Below are 25,364 nucleotides of genomic sequence, written 5' to 3'. Positions count from 1 at the left end.
GTTCATGAGATCAAGCCCCACATCAGGCTCTGCACTGATAGCACAGAGCCTGCTTGGGATTCTCCCCTTCTCTCTCTGCCCCTCCCCCGACTCACACTGTCTTTTGCTCTCAAACTTTAAAAAAATGGATTATCTAGTTGAAAATATATTAACAGTCCAACAACTAATCTGTATTTCAAATGAAAACTTGTATGTGTTCATACAAGTAATACTCTTTAATTTTAGTTATTTAACTTTTTAAATCCATTCAGTTTAAATTCGTATCTTTGTATAGTATTGTCCAAATTATTAGACATGTTTATTCAAAGTTCCTAAAACTGATAGTGGACATCAACTTTTAGTTATGTCAAATTCATGATTTTGAAATATGTATATATGTGAATCCTTTAGTAATGCTATTTAAGAATATAATTTACTCAGACTGAGTCATATTACTGTACTTGGGTGTTTCTTCCCAGAATGTGTACTCAGAACCTAAAAGGGAAAAAGGAAATGGTTGATCAGTACATATGGTCTGTGATTTCTGGGAGCAGCACATTGGTTCCTGTTTGGGTGTGTGTTTAGTTCTGCTCCATTAGAATCTGGGCTCTGCTCCACCCTCCTTTTCAAAACAATTTTTTTCTTCTCAAATGTAATTTATGAAAAATTAGGTTACAGGGCTAAGAGTAAATAAACGTGTGCAATGCAACGTTTCAGACATAAAGGAACACTTGCTATATTTAAGAATAAACTTCGGTAGATTGAACATAAAGACTTTTCATTTTCTGTTTCAAGATACACTTTGGGCAGCTCCCATAATCACAGTAAAGATGTTTTCTAATCCTTCTTTGACCGAGGACTCCGTGGCTGCTGCTATAAAGTCAGCATTTAAATTCCACGAACTGTAAGGGACAGGAATAACCAGGATAAGGTCGGGTGTTCTGCTCCTGGCCACAGAATGAATGGGCTGTTTCAGTGAGCCTTTCCACCCAGCTGCCTACAGGGAGAAAACCACGAGGTGGGAGGGGCCTCGAGACCAAGCCCCAGGTTCAGCAGTGCTGGCTTTCACAAGAGTGCCGCACTAGCACAAGCTTTTGTTTTGGCAACATACTTCTCAGAGATCCACATTATATACGGTTGTAGAGATAAAGTTCATGACCATATGAAAAAAAAATTGTGAGTGCTTTGATTCTAGCTTGAATCACACTGAGTGATTTAAGCACAATTATTTTTAGACTTTTTAAAAAAAGTAGATCTGACTTGCCAAGAATAGAGTGCTTAATTTTCAAATAATTGAAGTAGGGTTTTTTTTTTTTGTTACTGTTTTTCATCTGTAGCCAAGAGTTATTTATGATTTTAAAATGGATGTGAAAGTAACTCAGACTATTTCAGTGTCTGAAATCACTAAATGATAAAATGACATTTAATATAATTATATTCTTGGGCATGTGAAGGCTTCCTTTGTGGTAACTCTGAATTATTTCATGTTGAGCTTTAGGAGAATGTAATTATGGGAGAAATGAAGTCAATGTCATTAAGGATGGAGAGTTGGTATCTTGATAACTTGGTGTGGTGGGGATGCAGCTGGCTGTGTGTCTGCCCCCTCCCTTTGGTTCATCCAGCAGGCTGTTCTGTTAGAGGTTCCTAGAATCACAGCTGCGTAGGGGCTTACGAGTTACCTATCTGTAACTTTGTAAGGTTCTGTCCTTACAGGAAATTCTCTGTCCCCACCACCTGCCATGGTTATCTTAAGCAGCATTGTCCACAGTGGCCTTCATGCTGAGGAGGTGGTTTATCTGGGATACCATGGGTGGGGGCCAGGGGAATGACATGTTACATCTGGTTTTGAGGGATCTCTGGCACCTGTGAGGAAGAAGATCCAGAAGAGAACAAGCTGGGAGTAAAGAGAAATGATGGGCAGGGGGACACTCCTAGTCCAACTGGTGGGTTTGAATGTGTTGCTGGGTGGCAGATTACGGTGACTCTTCCCCACTTGGCCTGGGACAGATGATTGAGTGCACATAGATTTTACATGTTATTTCCACATATCTTCTCTCCACGGCAGGGAAGGGCCAGCACATTTGTTGCCCAAGGAAGCAAGATGAGTAAGGGGCATGATTTCACCCTAGAGGTTGGCCCAAGTGGTGACACCACATGCACAAGGGACTGCATCTTTGTCATTGAGTGTGACACATGGGTGAATTGTCGACCCCTTGTGACTGGCTAGCTGGCAGCCAAGAGCTGGGGCTAGAGAATATGGGGTGAACTCACTTTTAGACATGTTGACCATGACGTACCTCCTGGGACATCCAGGTGGACAAACATGTTCAGGAAGGGATTGAATTTCTTTTTCTTTTTTTTTTCTTAAATTTTTTTAATGATTATTTATTTAGAGAATAAATAAATAAATGTGCATGAAAGCGTGCACAATTGGGGGAGGGGCAGAGATAGAGAATCCCAAGCAGGTTCCATGCTGTCAGTGCAAAGCTGGATGCTGGGCTCAATCTCATGAACCATGAGATCATGACCTGAGCCAGTATCAAGAATCAGATGCTCCACTGAATGAGCCACCCAGGTGCCCCCAGAAAAGGGTTGAATTGGGGGAAACCTAGACTGTTTGAGAGTCAGATGTCTTAAACTGTTTCGACAACAGGGCACTGTAGTGTCATTTGTGTAAAGGTGACAGCTGAAGTCATAGTCTAGTTGGTATTCTTTCTCTTTTCCCATATCCACCACAGTCTTAATTTAAATTCTCCTTCATCTACAGCCTTTCAGTTCACCCAAGGAATTCCTTTCTATCTATATCCACTGAACTGTAGGGGACCTACCCAGCACATTTTGTTTTTATTTAATATGGTCTGGTGGTTATTCCAGATGATTCCATATCTGCCAGGTCTTAGGTATCAGACCCATTTGGTTCCTATAGATAAATGAGCAGGGAGAGAGAGGCTCTTGCTCACCTTTATCAGAGTTGAAGAAATTCAACCGCTTCCTGAACACGTATGTCCCAGTAAGTACCTCACGGTCAACATGTCTATCACACTGCCTCAAACTGCCAGAGATGTGCTTTGCAAATCAAATGATCATCCTGCTGCCTTTGGAGTAAGGCTCCTTAGTCCTGGAACATTCTCTTCTGTCCTGTGACTGTACTTGTGTCAGAGACTTGGTGTAGTCCCGGGAGATACGAGGCAGAGCACTGTCCCTGCTGCATTTTCCCATGGCGTTAATATTTTCCGAAAGGACACAAGAATGAGAGAAAAAATAACCTTTATCTTTTATGCCTGACAGATAATCAGATTACTCTGGGGATTAGATAAAAATAAGTCATTTGTTCCTATAGGTAGTTACTATAATGACCATGATAATCTTTTGTAAGTGAATTTAAAAATTAAATCAGATAAATAAGATTCCGCTTAGGGAGGGAATAAATATAGAAAGCATGATGTGAATTTGAAGACAAAAGTTGGCATTCTTTGGGTGAACAATGTTGTGGAGTGAGTTTGCGAGGGGCTGTGTCCCTCTGGAACCCCCCCTGCCATGGGTGTGAAGTCAGTGTTTCTGACAGGCCACAGGGCCTGATGCTTCCAGGCATTGAGGGCAGTGATAGACTGTGCTTCATTCCATTACTTTACTTACTTTAATATCTTTACAAAATCCACCCAGTGACTCTCCCCCCTCCCCCCAACATCTGGTTTTATTCACAGGCCAAGTTCTCATAGAAATTTCAAGTACCCACAAGAAACTCAATGAGAGTCTTGATGAAAACGTATGTAAACTTTTGATACTTATAAAATATATTTATTTTACATTAAAAATTTGTTTTGCTTAAAGACTCAAAGCTGATGTGAATTTTTCATTTTCTTTTGTTAAAAGTTCAAAAAATTCCATAAAGAGATTATACATGAGCTGGAGAAGAAGACAGAACTTGATGTAAAATACATGAATGTGAGTACACGGTTTTGCTCCACCCCCGTGGGTGGAGGTAGGTGTGGGGCACGGGGGCCTGGCTTTCCCAGGAGGCTACGCTTGCCTGGTCTCTAAGCCCTAGGAGAACTTTCTCTCACTGTCTATCCAGCAGCAGCAAATACGGATAGAGATTAGTATTGAGTATATACACAGATGCATGAAATAGACAAGGTGCCTTCCAGGGCTCCATTTGCATTAACACCTGGGATCTTTATTAAAAAGCATAGAGGAAAATATTGCAAGGAATCCTGCTTCTAGAAAGCATTGTTTTCAAAGTACACACACATGGGGATGGCATCTGCATCTGTATTGGTGCAGCTGTTGCTTTCACAAACCAGCACTTGAGGACGTGAGACTTGCTTGGTGTTCTCCCAGTCATCACAGACTGCTCCTGCATGGTGTCCCTTGCCTGTCACCCGGTACTGATGATTCCAGTTTTCTCCGTCTGCCTGACCCTCCACACACAGGGCTCTTTCCACCTCCCTTACCTGCTGTAGAGTAGCTACTTTCTTTGCCACCCAAAGCCCCTTTCTCACCAAGACCCCATGTGGCAGTAAGCAGTGTAGGTTACCTGAAATCGCCCTGCTGCCCCTGTGTGCACTCTGGAGGGACCTCCAGAAGCTGCTGAGGTAGATGTAATGGCAAGCATTTTCCATACATTATCTGATGTTTATCCCTATAGAAACTCTTTATGTAGATACTCTTCTTATCCTCACTGTACAGATTAAAGGGAGAACATGGGTTTTAGAGAAATTAAATAATTGCTGAGATCACACAGGAAATGAAGGATGATGCCAGAATTCTGACCTAGTTCTATTAGGCTCCCCAAACACTTCACTACACAGCACCCAAAATAATTGGTGTGATTGCAATTGTTAATTTTGTTTCTTAAAACTGTAAGTCATAAAACAGTCAGGAACATTAAATTGTTTTTTATTCCCCAAAGTACTTACCACTCAGTGTTCTAAAACATTGGAGAAAACAAGAAAGAAGAGACATTGTTATCCTATAGGAGTTGCCCTTGTGGTCAGTGGCCCCTTCTGTGAACGGGGAACTTGAGGACAAAGTCACACGTTGAGGTGGAAGGGAGGCAACGGGTGTGCAGGGCCACGTCCAGTGGAAATATTGGCAGCAGTAACTGCCCAACAGTTTGTATGGTGCTACACTAAAACAAGCACAACATTTCACTTACAGGCAACTCTTAAAAGATACCAAACAGAACACAGGAATAAATTAGATTCTTTGGAGAAATCTCAAGCAGAGTTGAAGAAGATCAGAAGGAAAAGTCAAGGAGGACGAAACGCGCTCAAATATGAACACAAAGAAATTGAGGTGAACTTTTCAGCACTTTTTTCTTTATTTTGTTGTTGATGATTTGTGCAGTTTACAGGGAAGCTTACTTACCTCACTCAGCGTATACTTTCATCTGCTCGCTGCTCTGCTGCTGTTGAAGCTTATGAGCATTTTTGAGTTGGTATGAGCTTAAGGCCACAGTTTTCCAGAGTCGAGGATAATTAGTAGCCTCCTAAGAACATGGGCATTTTTTCCCGATTCAGGGTGGTTAGCATTACTATCCCCATTTTACAGATGAAGAAAATGAGGCTTAGGCTAAGTCACATGGTTGATACTTAGAACTGTGGTTTGAATTTGAAGTTTCTGGTTCTAAAGCCGTTGATTTTCCAACAGAACACAATCCTGTCCCTGAAACATAAAGTAATATTTTGTGTAAATTGCCCAGCACAGAGTGGAAGGCCTTTGGCAACGTTCTTCTGCACATGAGTCAGGGATCTTAATGAGAATGATAATACCTGCTCAGATCAGGCTACAACTTTGTTATTTTATCTAATGTTTATCTGCGTTTAGCATTTATTCCATTATCAAAATAAACCAAGTGTAAAGATGGTGGAAGATAAACGTCTGGCTGTGCAGCTCTGATTCCTCATGTCATACTTGTATAATTATTATTTATTTTCCTAGTATGTAGAAACCGTTACTTCTCGCCAGAGCGACATCCAGAAATTTATTGCAGATGGGTGCAAAGAAGCTCTGCTTGAAGAGAAAAGGCGCTTCTGCTTTCTGGTTGACAAACACTGTAGCTTTGCAAATCACTTACATTATTATCATTTACAGGTGGGTTCAGATGGCAAGTTGTGTTGCATTATTAATAATTTCATATTCAAATGCCCTAGAAATTACTTACCTTCCATATGTGCCTCAGTGTAAAGTGATGGACCTATTTTGCCAATGAGAAGACTCCAAAGAAATAGTTTTGGCCAACTTGAATATGTAAACTTTCAGAAACGTGGATGAAATGGTCAAATGTTGCTTATAATATTTAAGTGATATATCCATATTTAAAATATTTCATAAAATGCTTAATAATTGAGAAACAGCACTTTTTCTTTTCTCACCTATGAGTCTGCTTTTCTCAGACTCTCTCTGATGCATCCTCAGCATCAGTGTCCTCACCAGAGCTGTGGGATGGGTCCCAGTGGGCCCCAAGTCCAGCCCACCTGGGTGGTTTGAGATATTCACCTTGGGAGTCCATGTACAGAAGTGTCCCTGGAAGTTCTGTCCCAGCATCGAGACAGTTGTTGTGGTTACTTTTTTATCCTCCTCAAGGTGTTTCCTCGTGATCTCATCAACTGAATGACTGGCTTTACGGCCCTGCTTCCAGCACACATAGTTTTGAGGTTATGCCCCCAGAAAGCATTACAAAATATGTGTTATTTCCCTTTCCCGTCTTTTTAAATTATAAATTTTATTGGGCCTGTGTAAGCATACAAAACTAGCGTTGAGTGAAGTCAAATATTCATTGTTATTTGTAATGTAATTTAGAGATTGCTCCATGGTAGAAGCTTTGTAAGCACTTGCATATAAGGCAATGTCCTCTTTTTCGGGGGAAACAACTTGGCCCTATCTGTATGCATCAGGCAAATGTTACATATTTTATAAAGTGTTTGCAACTTTAAGGACTACTCATCTACCAAATCTAAATTCCTAAGATCTAACATTGTTACAAGAAAGAATTGCAGTATTAGATGATCACTTTTGTCAACAGTGCATCTGTACTAGTTTTGGCAGAGTCATTTTCCATGGTGAGGGTGCCCTGCTGGGCCAGGGTCAATAGGCCAAGTGACTGTGAAGCTCTCTTCCTACAGCAAAGCCTTGCCACCGAAGGGATACTCACTGTGACACAAGGCAACCTGGCCTGTTTCCAGAGAGCTCTAGTTGGTGGCAGACTCTTTCTTACGGTTAACTTTGGATCCCAGCTATGCTTTGTAGCATAAACTAAGTCTACTTCTTTTCTCTATTGGAAGTCACATCACCTTTCTGAAAACCGCTCTTGTGCCTTCCCTTTTCCTGGCTTCGGTGTCCCAGTCCTTTCAGGGGCTCCTTGGATAAAGCAGGCCCAAGCAGTTGGTGTGTCAGGGTTACAGTCTGAGGGCGTAGAAGGGTTGGGGTGAGGGCTTTGCCCTCTCTCAGGAGTAAGAGGAAGAAAGCACTGATTGGCATTTCTGAGGCCACTGGGGAAACAGTAGGGCTTAATAAGATTGCTCAAGCCTCCCTTTTGGTGTTTGAGCTTGTTCTTCATCATTTACAATTCTTGTAGTAGTCTTAAACTCTGCATTCACGCTGTGGGAATGGAGAAGCTCCTGTAGAAAAGGAGCCTAATCTTTCTCAGCCAGTAACCCAGGGCAGATGCTCAGAGATGGTTAAATGTTCACTGGATTTAACACAATGTCTCAGACTTGTGGTAGTAAGTCAGTAAAACATTATCACTGATAGTTGATGTAACTTTTCTCAGCTCTTTGAGCAATACATGTTTGTGTTTAGTTGTGTTTCTTTTGGATTTATAGTCTGCAGAATTACTCAATTCCAAACTGCCTAGGTGGCAGGAGACCTGTGGGGATGCTACCAAAGTACCTGAGAAAATCATGAATATGATAGAAGAAATTAAGACCCCAGTCTCTACCCCAGTGTCCGGAACACCTCAGCCTTCACCAATGATTGAGAGAAGCAACATGGTAGGAACTGGTTTTCTCCCCAAGATTTCACATTTACTAATACGATTTGGGCCAAATTTGCACGGAGGACCAAGGCTTTTGTTAGTGGGAATCACAGGTCTTCCTTTATTCTAGGGCCTGCCTTTTCTCACTTGTATCCCCTTGCCTTCAGATTTGACACTGGCTGTGCAATGGTTAGCAGTGTGTAGTGCTGTGGATACCACTGTTATCTTTGTTTTGGAAATGTTATTGTTACTGTTTTTAATTGTAATGATTCAAAATGTGTATGTTTATTCGTAGTGAAGGAAGTGTAGGTGTCTTAGAGAATAATTAGCAAAACTCTGGTGCCATTCATCACCACATAATCTGGTACTGGAAAAAAAAAATATGGCCACCCCAGTATTCAAGGTAATGCAGTCAAGCATTGTAGTTTGCTGTTCTTTGAACCCGGGTTTTAGTACTTTGTGCAGACGTGTGGAGATTTGTTTCCAGTGGGTAGTTTGGATACATGAGTCCACCCTAACCTCTGAAATGATAGCAGAGATGCTAAAGACCAGTCAGCAACCTACAGAATAGATCCATAACTGCGTGGGGAGTAAGAGAAGCTGCTGTCAGTGGGCCAACAACCCTGAAGGAGTCTAAAAGAAAGGCAAGATCAGTGTGTGGAGAATCAAAAGAGAAGGAAACCTTAGCTCTGAGCATGTGCAGGGCAAGACTGCAGCAGAGGGCGGAGCAGTAAGCTCAGAGTCAATGGTTTGCAAGAAGCGGTGGAGAACCCGGGACATTACATTCCTGTATGATTCGCATCCTCTAAGTTGGTCGGTTTCTTCCCCACTGTCTCACTTGCGCTGAATGTCCCACTTGCGCTGAATGAACAGTAGGCAACAGGGACTTTGGTCTACTGGCCAAAGCACCATGTTTTCACTGCAGAGGTCATACATGCTCCTGGAAGTATCTTCCCTGTCCTCTACCCCACTGTAGGTAGCCTGTGATAAGGAGAACAGGCAAAATCCATACTACCATAAAGAGTGAAAAGAATAGAGAATGCTGTAAGATACTAAGATGGACAGATAACCAGGAATCACTGAGCAAGTAAGGAAAACCAATGCCATAAAAAGATACACCAAAAGAAACAAAAACCAGAATGGCCAATATTGGAGGCAACAGAGGAAATAGTGGAGGAGAAATCTTAAGAAAGAGATGAAAAGATATTACATCCCCAGGGAAAAATCAACTAGAGATTTTGGAAAGTAAAAATTGGATTATTATTTATAATTGAAATGTCTGGGATTTGCTTCAGCATAATCCAGGCATGGGGGAAGATGGGTGTGGCGTATATGAAACAATAGTGGCCATGAATTTGTAACTGTTGAAGCTGGGTGTTGGGTACATAAAGATTTATTGTGCTCTTCTTCCTACTTTTGTACTTCCTTGAAATTCTTCTAAAATAGGTTTTTAAATTTCTCCCTCCCCTTCCTCCCTCCACAAAAAAAAACAAACAAGAAAACTCCACACCAGTAGACGGGCTTGTTAGCAGAATGGAACTGCTTAGAAAATTAAGCCAAAGAGCTCTCCCAAAATGCCAAACAAAAACAGAGGATGTAAACTTAATGTTAGACAGGTTGGAGATACCCAGTTGCCTTCTTAGAATCACCAGATGTCTAATGGGGATCTCAAATTCAGCTTGTCCAAAACCACACGATTGATTTTCTCACTCTAAACATGCTTCTCCAGTCTTTTCCATCCAGGAAATGGCAGCTCCATCCTTTCAGTAGCTCAGGCACAAATGTGGACTCCGCCCTCCCTCCCTCTCCCCCTCCCCCTCCCCCTCCCCAGTCACAGCCAACCCACAGGCATGCCCTGTTGTTTCCACCTTCCAGGTATATTCAAGGCCAGCCACTTCTCCCCCTCTCTGCCCTGACTATGGTCCCTGCAGAAGTTACTGCAGTGGACCCTGCCTGCTTTAACACTGAGTGAGTGAGCCTGGACAAGAGGAAAAAACCAAACCTCACGTGGTCAAGTTACAGAAAGAGACAAAGAGAAAATTCTAAGAATTTCCGGGAGGGGGGAAAATAAATTACTCACAAAGAAAAGAGAACACTAATGGTACCAGATTTCTTGTTACCAAAACAAGATGTTAGAAATTAAAGGAGCAATGCACTCAAAATTCTTTGGAAAAATTATTTCAAGTGTAGAATTCTGTAGCCAAGAAGACAAATCCTATAGACCTAGAGAGGACCCTAAAATCCATAGAGACAGAAAGTAGATTAGTGGTTGCCAGGGGATGTGGGAAATGGGGAGTAATTGCCTTAAAAAAAAAGACAAAATGAAGAAAAGAATGTGATAATCTTGAAATAATTCAGAATAGGGCATTACCACCCAACTAAGAGAATTTGGGGAAGAAAGTAGAATTTAAAACATGTTCCAACAGCCCTGGAAATCTCTGTAAGTCCATTGCTGTGTTACACTAATATTAAACTAATAAGGAATTTTTCACAGGTTGGGAAAGATTATGACACCCTTTCTAAATATTCACCAAAGGTGCCCCCAGCTCCTTCAGCCAGAGCGTATACCAGTCCTTTGATTGATATGTTTAATAACCCAACAGCAGTTGCACAGAATTCAGAAAGGATAAAGAATTCAACAGGTAAGATATTTATTTTGATTTCTTTTTAAATACCTTTTTTTTTTTAATTTTTTTTTTTTTTTACATTTATTCATTTTTGAGAGACAGAGCATGAGTGGGGAAGGGGCAGAGAGAGAGGGAGACACAGGATCTGAAGCAGGCTCTAGGCTCTGAGCTGTCTGCACAGAGCCTGACGCGCGACTCGAACTCACAAACCGTGAGATCATAACCTGAGCCGAAGTCGGACGCTCAACTGACTGAGCCACCCAGGTGCCCCTTTTTAAATAACTTTTTAAATTTTTTTTAATATTTTGGATAAATGTTACCATGAAGTAGAATTCAGCATTGCCTTATTGGAACTTACACTTCAAAATAAATAAAGGTACAGGTTTATTATAAAACCATAAGACATTTTATAAGTGACACTTTAACACATACTAATTCCATGTACTGATTCATGTTTATATAGAGTAATTGTGCTATTGAAAGGTGTTACATTTTAGGGGCACCTGGGTGGCTCAGTCGGTTGGGCATCTGACTCACGTTCGGCTCATGTCTTGATCTCGCGGTTTGTGGGTTTGAGCTCCACATCAGGCTCTGTGCTGACAGCTCAGAGCCTGGAGCCTGCTTCGGATTCTGTGTCTCCCTCTCTCACCCTGTCCCTCCCCCGCTCGTGCTCTGCCTCTCTCTCTCTCTCTCAAAAATTAACATTAAAAAAAAATGTTTTTTTAAAGAAAGGTATTACATTTTAAAATATAACGTACAGAGCCTCCACACTGAGTGCCATATTAAGTGGCAATTGTAATAAAATTTCTTTTTTCAATAAAACAAATTATTAAAGTTCCCATGACAAAATTATGGTTATTAATCTTACCAGTAGGCTTGGTTTTAATTATAATCAGCATTTTTCATCATCTCTAACAGAACTTCATGCTTTCTGAACACTTAAGTTCTCACTGCTTAAATTTCTGTTGATGCTGTTTCAATAAATCAGGACCAGTTACTGTTTGCAGACATTTCAGGCAGCTTTGGTTAGGCTCTGCTCTGTGCAGAGTTTTTGACACCAGAGGCCCCTCTCTCTGTGATAGGTGTCTCACAGGCTCACTCATGAAAGTCATGGCCTTCAAGCCATGGGCTAGAGAGAGCCACAGACTGCAGCGTTTGCAGCCCTGTCCTGGGTGAAACGGGAGAGGAGATTTTCAGAATGGCTATTTTGTTTCTTTGGAGTGGGAAGTATCAGCCCAGGCTCCAAGGGAGACAGAAATGTACAAAGTCCGGGCTGTGGGGTCAGGCCACCCACATCTGGTGCCCAGCTAGGCCACGTGCTAGCTGTGATCCCATTGAGTCACTGTGGATGATAACTAGTCCTTCCCTTGGAAGCTGCGAAGCATCAAAAGCGTGGATGGCACTGATTAGGGAGGGTTCAGTAAGTGAACACGGCGAGAACAGCTGCATTTCCAGTCTCCTCTTGTTCCTTGCAGCCCAGAGCGTGGGCAGTGGGGTTTGAGTAGATTCCCGCCCTGCCTTGGGATTCATGTTGGGAGAGGAGGGCGAGGAAGGCATCAGACCCTCTGGTGATGCATCAGCTGGCCTCTGATTACCTCAGAGCACGGGTGAGGCTTGGCCTCTGTGTGTCCTCTCTGCGTGGGGAAGAGCGTTTAGCCTCAAGGGTCGTCCTTGGTGAGGGGCCTCAGGCCGAGGTTCTGCTTCCGCTCCTCGCTGTTCCCCGCCCATCCGTCCGTCGGTCCAGGCAAAGACTAAGGCTCAGAGATACGGCGCGTGGAGCTGAAGTGGAAGGATCGCTGGCAGACAGGAGTGGGTGGCTTTCTGGGGTTTGCTGTTGTGAACTTGCCGTGTTATCGCTCTTTGAAAAGCAGTCGCTGTCGTGCTCAGTTTTAACAGATTCTTCAGATGATCCCAGTTTACAGCGATCGGTTTCTGTCGCAACCGGACTGAACATGATGAAGAAGCAGAAGGTGAAAACCATCTTCCCACACACCGCAGGCGCGAACCAGAGCTTGCTCAGCTTCGCCCAGGGAGATGTCCTCACGCTGCTCGTCCCCGAGGAGAAAGACGGCTGGCTTTATGGGGAGCACGACACCACTAAAGCGTAAGTCTTGGGGTAGATGCTGCCCGCGCAGGAGTCAGGACCACCCGCTGCTTCAGGGAACCGCTATATCTCCGTTGAGCAGCAGAGTCCTTGTGGTCACTGTAGTATTTTTACCAAAGTTAAGTTCCTAGTTTAGTTACAGTTGTAGTTTAGTTCATCGGAGTTATACTCTGTTCCGGGCCATTTTCTGTATGTCTGTGCATCTGCAGATGAGTTTGATTCTTGAATAGATCATATGAAGTCGCCTCAGAAAGTACTTTAAATACTCTTTCTCTTCCTTTTTTTTAATGTGACTTTGGATTTCTCAAGGATAATATGCACATTAGATTTTGTTAAGATTTAGCCCACAAATAGTTTAAAGGCTAGTGTCCTCATTTCAACCAGTAGGTGCATAGGCTTTACTGTAAGGTGGTTAAGTTGGTTTCTGTGTAGATTATTTACCTATTAAATAAATGTGGAAAAAAAGCCAAAAAGAGAATCCAAATAAAATAAATGCTGTGTATAAAATACACATCATGTAACATGGTGAAAAGGAATTGGTCTGCTCTGGAGCTGCCCCAAGTCCCCCCGTCGTGTGTTTATTGTCCACTTCTCTGCTGCTGACCCCACGATCAGGTTTTTTTCTCACTCACCTGTAGGAGGGGTTGGTTCCCGGCATCTTACACGAAGTTGCTGGAAGAAGATGCAAAGGAGGCCATGAGTGTGCCCACACCAAGGTAGGACCTGACTGTGGCTCCCATTTCCCAGTGACCACAAACTTACCTTTGACCGCATGTTCTCGGCCATATCAGAATTCCGTCTGCATATGGAGCCAGCCCCACAGGGAAACCTCCGATGGTGTAGGAGAGTACGAAAGGGGGATTGTTACCCGCGGCTGTTTCCCTTGTGGCTTCTGCTGTGAGGGCATGCCCCCAGACTCTGCTCCTCACCCCGTCAGCCCTCTGGAACCACCCACCACACCCCCGCCTCCCCAACTGGTTACTAAATCCAAGGCGACCGTCATGGTCATTGCCACTTAGGAAGCGCCAACATGCCTTACACTGACTAGCTCATTTAATTCTCAGAACAGCCTTATGAGGTAGGTCGCCGCTTTAAAATTGAGGAAACCGAGGCACAGAAAGGTGGAGCCAAGGCTAAAACCCAGGAAGGTCTTTCCCACACCTGGCTGTGAAACTTGCATGTGTGTTGCACAGTTGTAGTCGGCTGCCCCGTGGGGTCCTCAGAAGTGACCCCTCCAGACTGCCCTCATCTTTACCCTAAACTGGCACATCCTCAGTGGTTCCCGCCTCAGGGAAGCCCTGCATCCCATCTAGCTGTCCCGGCGCACCTTTGAGCACCACAGTTGATGCCCCCAAGTCCTGATCAGTGTCGTCTCTGTATCCTCATCCCTGGCCGTGTAGCTCAACAGCCACTGGGCCAAGGAATGAAACTAGGTATCGTGTTTACGATGTCAAAATGCTGAGGTTCTTTTTGTTTTGTTTTAATCTGAAGTGCTCAACACTTTTTAGTCTTCATTTTCTTATTGATCTCCTTAAATTAATCAAGAGCCAGCCCTGAATTAAGCTAGTTTTCTTTTGAGTGCACATTTATAAACCGGTGAAAACATGACAGTACTTTTTACATAGAGGTCTATTATGTGTCCTCTCTTCCCCACACCCTGTGTGGTTGTTAATCTGTTGCAGTTCTGGCCATAGGATGTTCAGGATGTTCGGGGTTCAGATGGTGGGATCTTATGTAATGCACATTCTCTGCCTGTTGGTTGTTAGCCCAGCGCCAGTGAGAAGCATCAGCACCGTGAACTTATCCGAGAAAAGCAGCGTGGTCATCCCCCCGCCAGATTACTTGCAATGTCTGTCCCTGGAAGCGGCTGCAGATAAGAGAGCAGACATTTCCAAAAGTATTTCTACCTTTAAAGCACCGGTGTCCAAACCAGAAAGCACCTCTCCTGTGAGTGGAACTTCAGCGTGACCCGCTGTGACCTAACTCCTGAATGGCAGTGGGGGGTGTGGGCTGTCGTTCCCACAGGGATGAAGGTTGCGACCGTGGGGCGGGCTGGGGGCACGCCGTGTGTCCGTCTCTTCTGCGTTCCCTTCTCTGTCACACTGCTGCTCAGCTTCCTAAACTCGGTCCCTCTTCTGTTTGTATTTTATCTGTAAATGCAGTTTATCAGATGGTATCAGGTTTTACTCTCTCCTCACCTTTGGTCCTGGCTCCAGTCCGCCAGTCACTTCACCTTTTTCTGCATTTCCTTCAATTTTCATACTGTTCCCTGAAGGGAGACTTCAGGTTAAAAATGGTAACTATATCTCAGTGCCTTCAGAAGGTGTTTAGTGTGCACCATGTGCTGGGGAAACACTGCTTCATGTACGTTCTCTAGAATCCTAAACAACCCTGTAAGAAAGACCAGAGGGGCCATGGGTGCCCAGAGCCCCCTCATTCCTTGGGCAGCTGTGTCTGCCGAGCCCCGGTCCCTGGTGTGGGCTCTCGAGGTACAGAGATGAGCGACACCAATTCCTGGCTCTGCTGGAACCTACATTCTACTGAGAGGAAGTGGGCGGTGATGGAGGCCATGCAGACAATCACAGCAAGGTGAAGGGATAGAGAGGAAGGGGTGACAGCTCAGATGGATGTCCCAGGTTTGCGTGCAGGCACTTATGAGGGATCCCGAGGGTGCGCCCCTGTGAGAGAGGGTGCGGCATCGGGCAGGGGAGAAGCAAGACTGCGAGAACATCTAGGGCGCGAGGGCTTTAGCCAGGGCGATTTCCTGAAGAACCTGGATGACCGAGGGCAGCACCCCCCTGCAGCCCAGTACCAGTCTCTGGGTCCTGAGTGGGATCTGGGCAGCACGTGACCGTATCCGCACCCCCGAGGAGGCAATGTCGAAGCTGAGACCTGAGTGGCGAGGAGCCCATCATGCAGGGTTCAAGGGGAGAGATTCCCAGACACAGGAGCAGAGGAGGGCACGTACTTGGTACGCTCAGAGAACGAGGCCATGATTCCAGGATGGCAGAGAATTGAGAAAGGGGTGCGTGTTGTCAGTTTTGTCTCAGGACAGACTATATCACAAAGGAGGGGCAGGATAGAGAAAAGGACAGTGGCCTGGAAGGCCAGAAGAGCACACCTGGCAGATTCGGTGGCAGGGCCAGGAAAAGGGACACACAGGGAGTGCCCAACTTGAGGACATCCACTCTGTCGGCCAGGGAAGTGAGATCATTAGCCGATGGGGGCAGAGCGAGCAAGTCTCAAGAAAGAGAATCTGTGACACAGGCATTTTGAGGAGTGAGAAGGTGCCTGCGCTCCAGAAAGGTAGTTGCAGTATGCCGATGCCTGTTTACAATTTGGGGTCATGATCTCAGACAAAGCCAGGAGGTACGGTCGTTTGTCCAGCAACATGCCGCTGCGCAGCTCAGGCAAGAAGTAATTAAGTGTTGGAGGGTTACCAGGTGGTGGGGCTGGAGGAGGAGCAGAGAGTTCCAGGTGTTTGCAGGGGTGGGGCTGTGGTGTTCCAGACCATGGAATCCAGGCATGGCCACGGACAGACGGTACCGGAGGGTGGGAAAGGAGGGGGCAGGTGGCGTCCGGACCTCCGTGAGGCTGCATGGTTGCAGTGGGAAGGAGCCGGGGAGGTGAGGGCCAGAGTGTGGGCTGGACTCCTGGGGGCTGCCGGCTTCCACCTGGAAACGCCCCCGGGCACTGTGGGTGGTCCACGGGCACTTGGGTGCAGTGATTCTGGGCTACTGTGATTTTTATCTTCCAGTTATTGTGTGGTCCTTTCAGTAGTGCACGCTGAGGCATCTCCCTGCTTCTCACGGGGTGTGTGAAGCAGCCCTGTCCCAGCCACAGCCCTGCCCCAGCTGTCAGCACCCCTGGCGGCCTCTGTTCGGCTGTGAATGGTGCCTGGGCGCAGTCTCTGGATTACATGGGATGGGCACTCTTAACAAACGTGCCCCGTGTTTCAGTGTGCGAGACTTCGGGTGTTTTGAAACATGCCTACTTCCTCATAAGCTGCAGTGGCGTGTTCTGATCCAGGAAGTGCAAGGTTTTGCAATTTCATTCAAAAATGTCTGTGTCTGGCTCCTCTCAGAGAAGCATACTGTATGGTAATCGTTTGCACCTTTATTATTCCAAGTTACTCCGAATACCTAACTCAAAAATTATTTTCAGAAGAATGACACACAGCTTTTGGAAATGGAGCTTTTCCATTCTGTTGTCGTGGAAAAGAAATCGCTTGGAAGGACAAAGATATCAAATGCTGTTTTATTAAAGGCCCTCGTACATTTTAAAGCAATATTCACAGCGTTTGGAAATGACTTTAAGGCATTTTGAAAAGCATACAATTCCTTTTACCGGGGGAAACAAACCTTACAAGTGCATGTCACAAAACTCAGGATCCAGGAATACCAAGGTATGCTGTCCTGGTGTGACCTGTCTGTAATGCCTTCTCCTGTTTTTGATGTTCAGCTTTTTCTTAGGGAAAAATTCAAACATATACAAAAGTGGAAAGAGTCAGATATCTAATGACCTGATCCTCTCACCCCCAGCTTTCACAATTACCAGGTCACTTACCAGTCTTTTTCACCTTGCCTCCAGCTACTCCGTCATTTCAGTGTTAATCCCAGACTTTGTGTCATTTCACGTATAAATGCCTTAAATATAATACATTTTATTTATTTTCTAATTTTTTAATGTTTATTTTTGACAGAGAGCACGTGTGCGCGAGTGAGCATGAGCGGGGAGGGTGGGGGGCAGAGAAAGAGGGAGACACAGAATCCGAAGCAGGCTCCAGGCTCCGAGCTGCCAGTACAGAGCCCGACGCGGGGTCGAACTCACGAACCGCGAGATCATGACCTGAGCCAAAGCCGGACGCTCAGCCGACTGAGCCACCCAGGCGCCCCTAAAAATTTTATCTTTAAATAGAATACCTTTCATTTTTACACAACCACAATACCAATTATCATATCTTTAAAAATTGACAGTAATTCCTCAATGTCATCAATCATCATTCCTCAATCATCAAAGTTCTGATTGTCTTATTAAAATTTTTACAGTATAGTTTGAATCTGGATCCAGACCAGCTGCATACACTGTAATTGGTCACCAAGCCTCATGATGAGTGTTTGTACCTACGAGTCTCGTCATATCTTTTTCCTTGTAATTTACCTGGAAGAACCAGATTATTGTCCTGGAGGGTGTCCCCAGGCTCAATTTTGCTGAATGCAATCCCGTGGTATCCTTTACTGCATTCCCCTTTCTCCTGTATTCTCGGCCTTGATCAGATTCGGTATTATTGTTTTGTTTCTTTGCCTGTTTTGTTAGAGCGTTTCATCGGTGGTGGTGGTGGCTAGTCCATCCAGGGGGACACATGTCTAGTTATCTCTCCTTTTGTGGTATCAGCAGCTTTGATAATAACCGCCTCGCTCCATTACTTTAAGGCTACGTAATGTCTTTTAAGATAAAAGAACCTTGCCCCAAAATCATAGTTAACACTGAAATTATAAGCGAAAACACTGACATTTTAGCCAACACAGTCTCGGTTTTAGAAAACTTTCAGTATTGTTACCGTGTCAGTAAAGCTTTATGACAAAAGTACTGATGCAGTTGTTATTACGCTGAATTGGATACAATGAAAAATCCTGTTTTCTCCTGCCCAACATAATAAAGAATAGCTAATACCATCCTTCTCAAACATTTTCCCAAAAATTGAACAGGAGGAAACACTTCCTAATTCATTCTGAGGCCAGCATCACCCTGATACTACAGTCAGGCCCCCTATTTCTGTCTTGTAAGCCAGAAGACATTTTTCTAGTGTTTCATCTTAGCAGCCATTAATGTTTGGTTTCATGTAACATTTTTAAAAAATGTTTTTATATTAGAAAGAGAGCGGGGAAAGGGGCAGAGAGAGAATCCCAAGCAGGGCTGCAGGGCTCAATCCCACTAACTGTGAGATCATGACCTAGCTGAAATCAAGAGTCAGATTTAACCCACTGAGCCACCCAGCTGTCCCTCATATAACATTTAGAAGCCTCAAATATCTTAACGAAAATGCTTTCTTTGTATGGGTTCCAGTGGTGCTTTTAGTTATGATTCACTTTGCAAGTGTCAGAATAATGAATGCTGATGAACTTTTTTTTTTTTTTTTTGAGAGAGAGAGGGAGAGGGAGCAAGTGAGGGAGGGGGAGAGAGAGAATCCCACGTGGGGCAGAGAGAGAGAGAAGCAGTGCTCACTGGAAGCAGGGTTCAAACTCACCCAATGTGGGACTCGAACTCACAAACCTGAGTTCATGACCTGAGCCAAAGTCAGGTGCTTAACCGACTGAGTCACCCACATGCCCCAATTAATAACTGAAACCTTCCATAAAAAAGGCATGTTTAGTACTTCCAACAGGCAAAGGAGTCAATACCTGTAGTGAGGTCGCATAACTTTGGTAACTAATGTTTCCGTGGCATCAGACAACTGTGACCAACCATACTTCTTTTTTAAAGACAGTTAAATGCTGTGTGAAGATGTACAGTGTAGAAGGGATCTGTGGACCACGGTGAGGCCTTCACGTTGGAATTCATCCATTGAGCATTGATTGACAAACTTACCATGCATGGTCCAGGCCCTGTGCTAGCCCTTGGGAAACAAACAGGAAGAAGAGCAGCCTAGGAGTGGAGTCCAGTGAGCAGTGGAGCCATGTGAAAGTGTGGGGGGCAAAGATGTGACGTGGGGGGGGGAGGGGAGGGAGGGCTCGGGCTCCTGGCAAGCACCAGGGGTGGCTTCTTGGTCGCAAGCATTTGAGCCAAGTTCTAAAGGAAGAGCTCTGACCAAACAAAGCCTTCCAGATGTGCATTGTGGGAACCGTGGTGGCTACGTGCGGTCCGGGGCCACAGCCAGACAGGCGGTGGGAGGGACAGGCTGGGAGAAAAGCACACCGAGCCAGGATGTCTGGGCCATGCGTCGTCCTTCCTGTGTCCTCCTGCACGGCAGGCATCTGCTGATGGCCCTCAGGGTGTGCGCTGGGGCCTGGTGACGGGCAGGAGGCGGTGCAGTTGTCCAGGGAATGAGGGCGGTGGGAGTCGCGTTCGGTGGAGATGGGAAGGGATGACAAGTTATTTAAGAGGTAAGAACTGACGGAGCTAGTGACCACTGTGGCCTGCTTGGAGAAACCATCGTCCTGTCTTCACTTTGGAAGCAGTTCTGGTTTGCTCACGTTAATGTATGTTGGAGCTTTTTTTTTTTTCCTAATGTTTATTTTTGAGAGAGAGCATGAGCAGGGGAGAGGCAGAGAGAGGGAAAAACAATCCGAAGCAGGCTCCAGGCTCCGAGCTATCAGCACAGGGCTCAACGTGAGGCTTGAACTCACAAACCACAGGATCATGACCTGAGCCTAAGTCCAGACGTTCAACTAACTGAGCCACCCAGGGCCCCAGGAGTTTTTTTGATAATTTATGTAATTCTGAGTTCCAGATCTTTGAAATGCCAACATTACAAAAAAAAAAAAAACAAAAAAAAAAACAAAAAAAAAAACATTCTTACCTATAATTAAGTTATACATGTGAACTACTAGAAAAACATTCTGAATAATGTAAAATAATCAGGGTATTATGTATTTTTATTCCTTAAAGACAAAGTTACTTATGGATTTTTAAAGTACAGAGTACACAGGTGAACTCAAGCCCCACTTCAGGCTCTGTGCTGTCAGCACAGAGCCTGTGTGGGATTCTCTCTCTGCTCCTCATGCATTTCAGCTCTTTCTTTAAAAAAAAAAAAAAAAAAGAAAGAAAGAAAAAGAAAAGGACAAAGTACAATTTGAGAGACCCTTCTTCTCACTTTTGATAAAAATGTTTTCATCTGTGTATATATATTTCATGCTCTACTATATTTAACATAGATATGGCTTTATGGTAAAAATTTTGTCTCAGATTCTACTACAAATAAATTGATAAATTACCCCACTCTTGAGACAGAAATAAGGATGCTCTCGAATTAGTAACATTTATCCCTATTGAAATAGTTTTCATTTATGTATTATATATATATTAAAATATATGTATATATAATGCACATATATACTGTACATATATATACATGTATATACACATACATATATGTATTGTATACTATATATGTATAATATCTATTATACATAAATGAAAACAACTATTTCAACTATATTATACATAAAAAAAAGCTATATATATATGTGTGTGTATATATATATATACACACATATTTATTTATTTATTCATTCATTCATTCATTCATTTATTCCCCAAATGCTGCTGTTTGCTAGATAAACACTTGCTGAAATGAGATTTCCCGTAACTCTACTGGGCCATCACAGCTGCAGACCTAAGTTAAAGAGCAAAGTCCAAGTTAAAATATCTAATCATTATACCTTATTTAAAATACTTCTTTTCAACGTTTATTTATTTTTGGGACAGAGAGAGACAGAGCATGAACGGGGGAGGGGCAGAGAGAGAGGGAGACACAGAATCGGAAACAGGCTCCAGGCTCTGAGCCATCAGCCCAGAGCCTGATGTGGGGCTTGAACTCATGGACCGCGAGATCGTGACCTGGCTGAGGTTGGACGCTTAACTGACTGCGCCACCCAGGCGCCCCTAAAATACTTCTTTATTATTTATTTACTTAGAGTACACACAGGGGAGAGGGAGAGAGAATCTTAAGCAGGCTCATGTTCAGCATGGAGCCCGATGGGGGATGTAACCCCATAACTGTGAGATCATGACCTGAGCCAAAATCAGGAGTTGGATGCTTAACTGACTCAGGTGCCCCCAAAATACCTCTTTTTAAAGTAACACAATTTGCTACTTATAAAAATAACCAAAGAACTTTTGTTCTGTTAGAAACTATCCGTAACTTCACCTCCAGGATGACTGCTGTTAGCACTTCAGTAGATCTCCTTGAGAAAAATATAGGCAAATCTGTTTTTTCAATTTTTTGGTTTTATTTATTTATTTATTTATTTTTTGAGAGAGAGCATGAGCAGGGGAGGGGCAGAGAGAGAAGGGTGGAGAGAGAATCCCAACCAGATTCTGCCCTGCTAGTGCAGAGCCCTATGAGGGCTTGAACTCACAGACTGTGAGATCATGGCCTGAGCCGAAATCGAGACTCAGATGCTCAACTGACTGAACCACCCAGGCACCCCGACTAGATATTTTACCCTCCCTCCCCAGCACCCGCACACAGTAGGATCAGAACACTTCCTCAGACCAGGCATTTATGAGTGCCAGACGAGCCCCATGCTGCTGCCTGGGCTGGTGTGCTACAGGAAGGCTGCCAGCCCAGCTCTCTAAGCTCCCAGACCGTGGGGTGGACTGTGGGGCCTTGGGAGATGGAGGAGAGGGGGAGACACAGAGCGAAGGACTCGGAGTCCTTCAGATTGAGAAATGGTTCCGACACCTCAGCTGGCCGTTCATCAGTGTGTCCTGCCCCTCCCCCATCAGAGCGCTCCGTATGACAGGTCCCACTGTCCCCTCTACGCTCTTCCCGAGGTACTGGCAGGTAACGATGATAGCTGCTTCGGTTTTGTGGTCTGGAGGGTAATGGAGAACACCAGTTCATAAAGGTCACAAGAAAATACTAACTGGTTTTTAAATTTTTTTTTTTAACGTTTATTTATTTTTGGGACAGAGAGAGACAGAGCATGAACAGGGGAGGGGCAGAGAGAGAGGGTGACACAGAATCGGAAGTAGGCTCCAGGCTCTGAGCCATCAGCCCAGAGCCCAACGCGGGGCTCGAACTCACGAACCGCGAGATCATGACCTGAGCTGAAGTCGGACGCTTAACCGACTGAGCCACCCAGGCGCCCCCTAACTGGTTTTTAAAAATCAGCAACACCCACAAAGTCAGAGGGCCTCCCTGAACAAGATACTGCCGGCCACGACTTCAGGGGCGCTCTCCCCCATCACCCTCTTCAGGAAACTCAGTTTTCCTTATCTGTAAGACCAGAGAGTAATGACCCCAAAATACGTACACAGTGCTTCCCGGTTGCACAGTGAGATTAAATGATTGATATTCCATTTCTGTCACTGACGTTTTGAAGTCCTATTTCAAGACCCTATGCAAACTGCCAAAGAAAAAACCCCACACCTCCAACGGCGGACACCCTCACGTGCTCCTCTGCTGACCCCGTTCTGTTAGCCGAGCGACTGCGTTTCATCACTGGCAAGCCAGATCAGGAGTTCCGCGAACATAACTGAAACCTGCGGGCCTGCTGCGGGGAGGCACACGAGAACTGGTTCTGCTCCCCAGAAGTGATCTCAGGAGCCCTGGAAGCTCCTGGCATTGGAACCGGCCGTTTCGGCTCGGTAGCCTCTTGCCAGAGCAGCCGGAGGCACAGGATCTAATCCTCCAGTGTCAGGGCATGGGCAGGGCTGATCAGTGACTCATAACAGTTAGAGGATTGGACAGAAATGTCCCAGGACTGGGTCATGCAGGCAGTGGCTACCATTTTGGACAATCAGGTATAGATCATACAAAAACAGAACAGTGTTCCATTTAAAAGCCTGATCTAGAAACATGATGGCAGAGAAGCATGTAGCATGACTCAGGCCTGCCTGGTACGCGGTCCTGGGATTTTGTATCTCAAAAGTTTTTATGCCCAGCCAGGCTGATAATTTATTTTTCCTAAACTAAAATTTTTAAACCAGCTGATGATGTTGGGGAAAGGTATGTTCTGTCTCAGCCAGATGCTGGGATCCATGGCAGCTGGCAAAGCATCTTAATACTTTTATACTTAATTTTTATGTACAACTGTTATTGTCAGTTACATGTAGTCTTAAAACACTAGGATTCTTAGGCTTAATTAAGTATACTAAACACCCAATCCTGGGAGCTCCTACCATAAAATGTTCCTGGGCCCACCAGCCCCACAGTTCTGTAGCTACCCTGTGATGTTCTGAGACACCGACTTCTCCCTGGAGGGCTTGGGGGAGTGGTCCTTGGGACTGAAGCTGGAGGGTCTGATGGCCACGTTCTGTTGTTGCACAGGGCTGTTAAATAATCAGAGAACCAGGCTTGAAAGAGCTGTTGAAAACTAAGTTCTCCTCCACATACATTTGCTTCTCAAACTCAGCATTCACTGCCCTGTGCAAGCCACAAGTGTGTCTGAGGGAGGGCCCGGAGTGTGGCCTTTTTGGTTTGTTTTGTTTTTTGTTTTTTTGCTTCTCCTCTCCACAGGGGACACCTTGGTTCCCCAGGGTAGTTGACTCTTCCCTGTCTGGCCTTCAGTGTCCCCATTTTAGGAATAAAGGGGTTGAACTAGTTCAGAGGTTGTGATTCGTGAGATCAGTCTAGCCCACGTTGAGGATTGGCATTAGCTGTTAACATCTAAAACAAGCATCAGGATGGGACGCCTGGGTGGCTCAGTCATTTGACTGTGCGACTTCGGCTCAGGTCATGATCTCATGGCTCAGGAGTTTGAGCCCCGCGTCTGACTCTATGCTGCCAGCTCAGAGCCTGGAGCCTGCTTCAGATTCTGTGTCTCCCTCTCTCTACCCCTCCTCTGCTCATGCGCTGTATCTCTCTCAAAAATAAACAGACATCAAAAATTAAAACCAGCATCAGGGCTGCCCGTGTTGCAGGTAAGAGCTGACTTCCAGCAGCTTCAGACAGGAAGGAACTATCTGATGAAAACAGCAGCCCAGAGAGGGTTGGGATAGCAAGGCCTCCCTCAGGGCTCTCTCATCAGTCACCCTGTCTTCTGGGGACATGGGCTCCGTATCACCAGTGGGCAGAGAGCAGAGGTCACCCCCCTCAGCATTCTCACTGGGCCACAGAAGTCCCTGTCTCGTCTGAGTGTCTGCCTACCGCCAGGAGGACGACTGTGTGGGGTGGTCTTATGCTGACCTGGACTGCCCATAAGCCGGGACCAAGTAGTTGCCTTCAGGTATGTGGGCATGTGGTGGACACCCAAGCAGAAGCCTGGCTAGTGGGAAGGGGAAGATGGATGGACACCACGTGGCAGCAAGTGCCCACGCAAGGTGGACTTGGGTGTTGTTTTCTGTGGGAATCACAAGATCTGCCCTACTCTGCCTGTTCCTGCTGGGTCAAAATAAGCTGGTTATGGGTTATCTTGCTGCCAAGGCCTTCACTGCCCTTACTGTCTCACGGATAACCTTTTCCGCGCTCATAATGACATGCCTAGCCCCTCGTGGTGCCTGGTTTTGTCACTTGATCACCTCCTGTCGTGTTGAGTACACTCCAGGCCAGCACCGTGCTGCTTGCCGGAAGGGGACACAGAACGTGCAACCAGCTGTGCCTCTGAGGCCACAGGTGCTGGCCTTTGTGAAGTCTGTAGAAAAGTGTGGGATACGTACTGCTGACTCAGAGCAAGGCCCACATTGTAGAAGGAGTTTTTCTGCCGGGGGGCTGCAGGACCCTGGGGAGCTCAGCTCCACAGACCTGCTCTAGCATGTGCTGTGTGCCCTGCACCATGCATGTGGAGAATGTGGCTCACGACCTGCAGCCTGTGCAGAGGGGCCCTGGGGCAGCAGGAGGCGTATCAAGACCAGTCCGGTCCAGGGACGCAGGACCAAGAAAGGCCTCCAGAGACTTTGGTGTTTGGAAGAGGGGAAGACAGATTGGGGAACGCAGAAACCAGGAGACCCAAACCCCATGACTCAGCCTCAGGGAGGCTGTGGAGGGACAGGTTCAGTTGGAGCTTTTGGA

The 25,364-nt window shown here is 45.2% G+C and overlaps 1 protein-coding gene across 2 annotated transcripts in view; it reads left to right on the top strand.

The window, feature by feature from the left end:
- The window catches only part of BAIAP2L1 (BAR/IMD domain containing adaptor protein 2 like 1), a 95,379-nt gene that overhangs the window by 64,815 nt on the left and 5,200 nt on the right, over nt 1-25,364 (top strand). Inside the window, exons 4-12 of one of the 2 annotated variants that reach the window (XM_043559669.1) lie at nt 3,684-3,745; nt 3,853-3,924; nt 5,140-5,277; nt 5,923-6,075; nt 7,806-7,973; nt 10,494-10,599; nt 12,472-12,688; nt 13,327-13,404; nt 14,455-14,635. In XM_043559669.1, coding sequence (XP_043415604.1) covers nt 3,684-3,745; nt 3,853-3,924; nt 5,140-5,277; nt 5,923-6,075; nt 7,806-7,973; nt 10,494-10,599; nt 12,472-12,688; nt 13,327-13,404; nt 14,455-14,635 — 1,175 coding nt within the window. Of the gene's footprint in view, nt 1-3,683; nt 3,746-3,852; nt 3,925-5,139; nt 5,278-5,922; nt 6,076-7,805; nt 7,974-10,451; nt 10,600-12,471; nt 12,689-13,326; nt 13,405-14,454; nt 14,636-25,364 lie in introns of both variants that reach the window. The other variant, XM_043559668.1, reaches the window with a different exon arrangement.

The sequence above is a fragment of the Prionailurus bengalensis genome, chromosome E3 (genome assembly GCF_016509475.1).
Source record: "Prionailurus bengalensis isolate Pbe53 chromosome E3, Fcat_Pben_1.1_paternal_pri, whole genome shotgun sequence".
NCBI classification, from domain to species: Eukaryota; Metazoa; Chordata; class Mammalia; order Carnivora; family Felidae; genus Prionailurus; species Prionailurus bengalensis.
The sequence above is the reverse complement of the archived record's forward strand: the minus strand, read 5'-3'. Positions and strand labels throughout refer to the sequence as shown.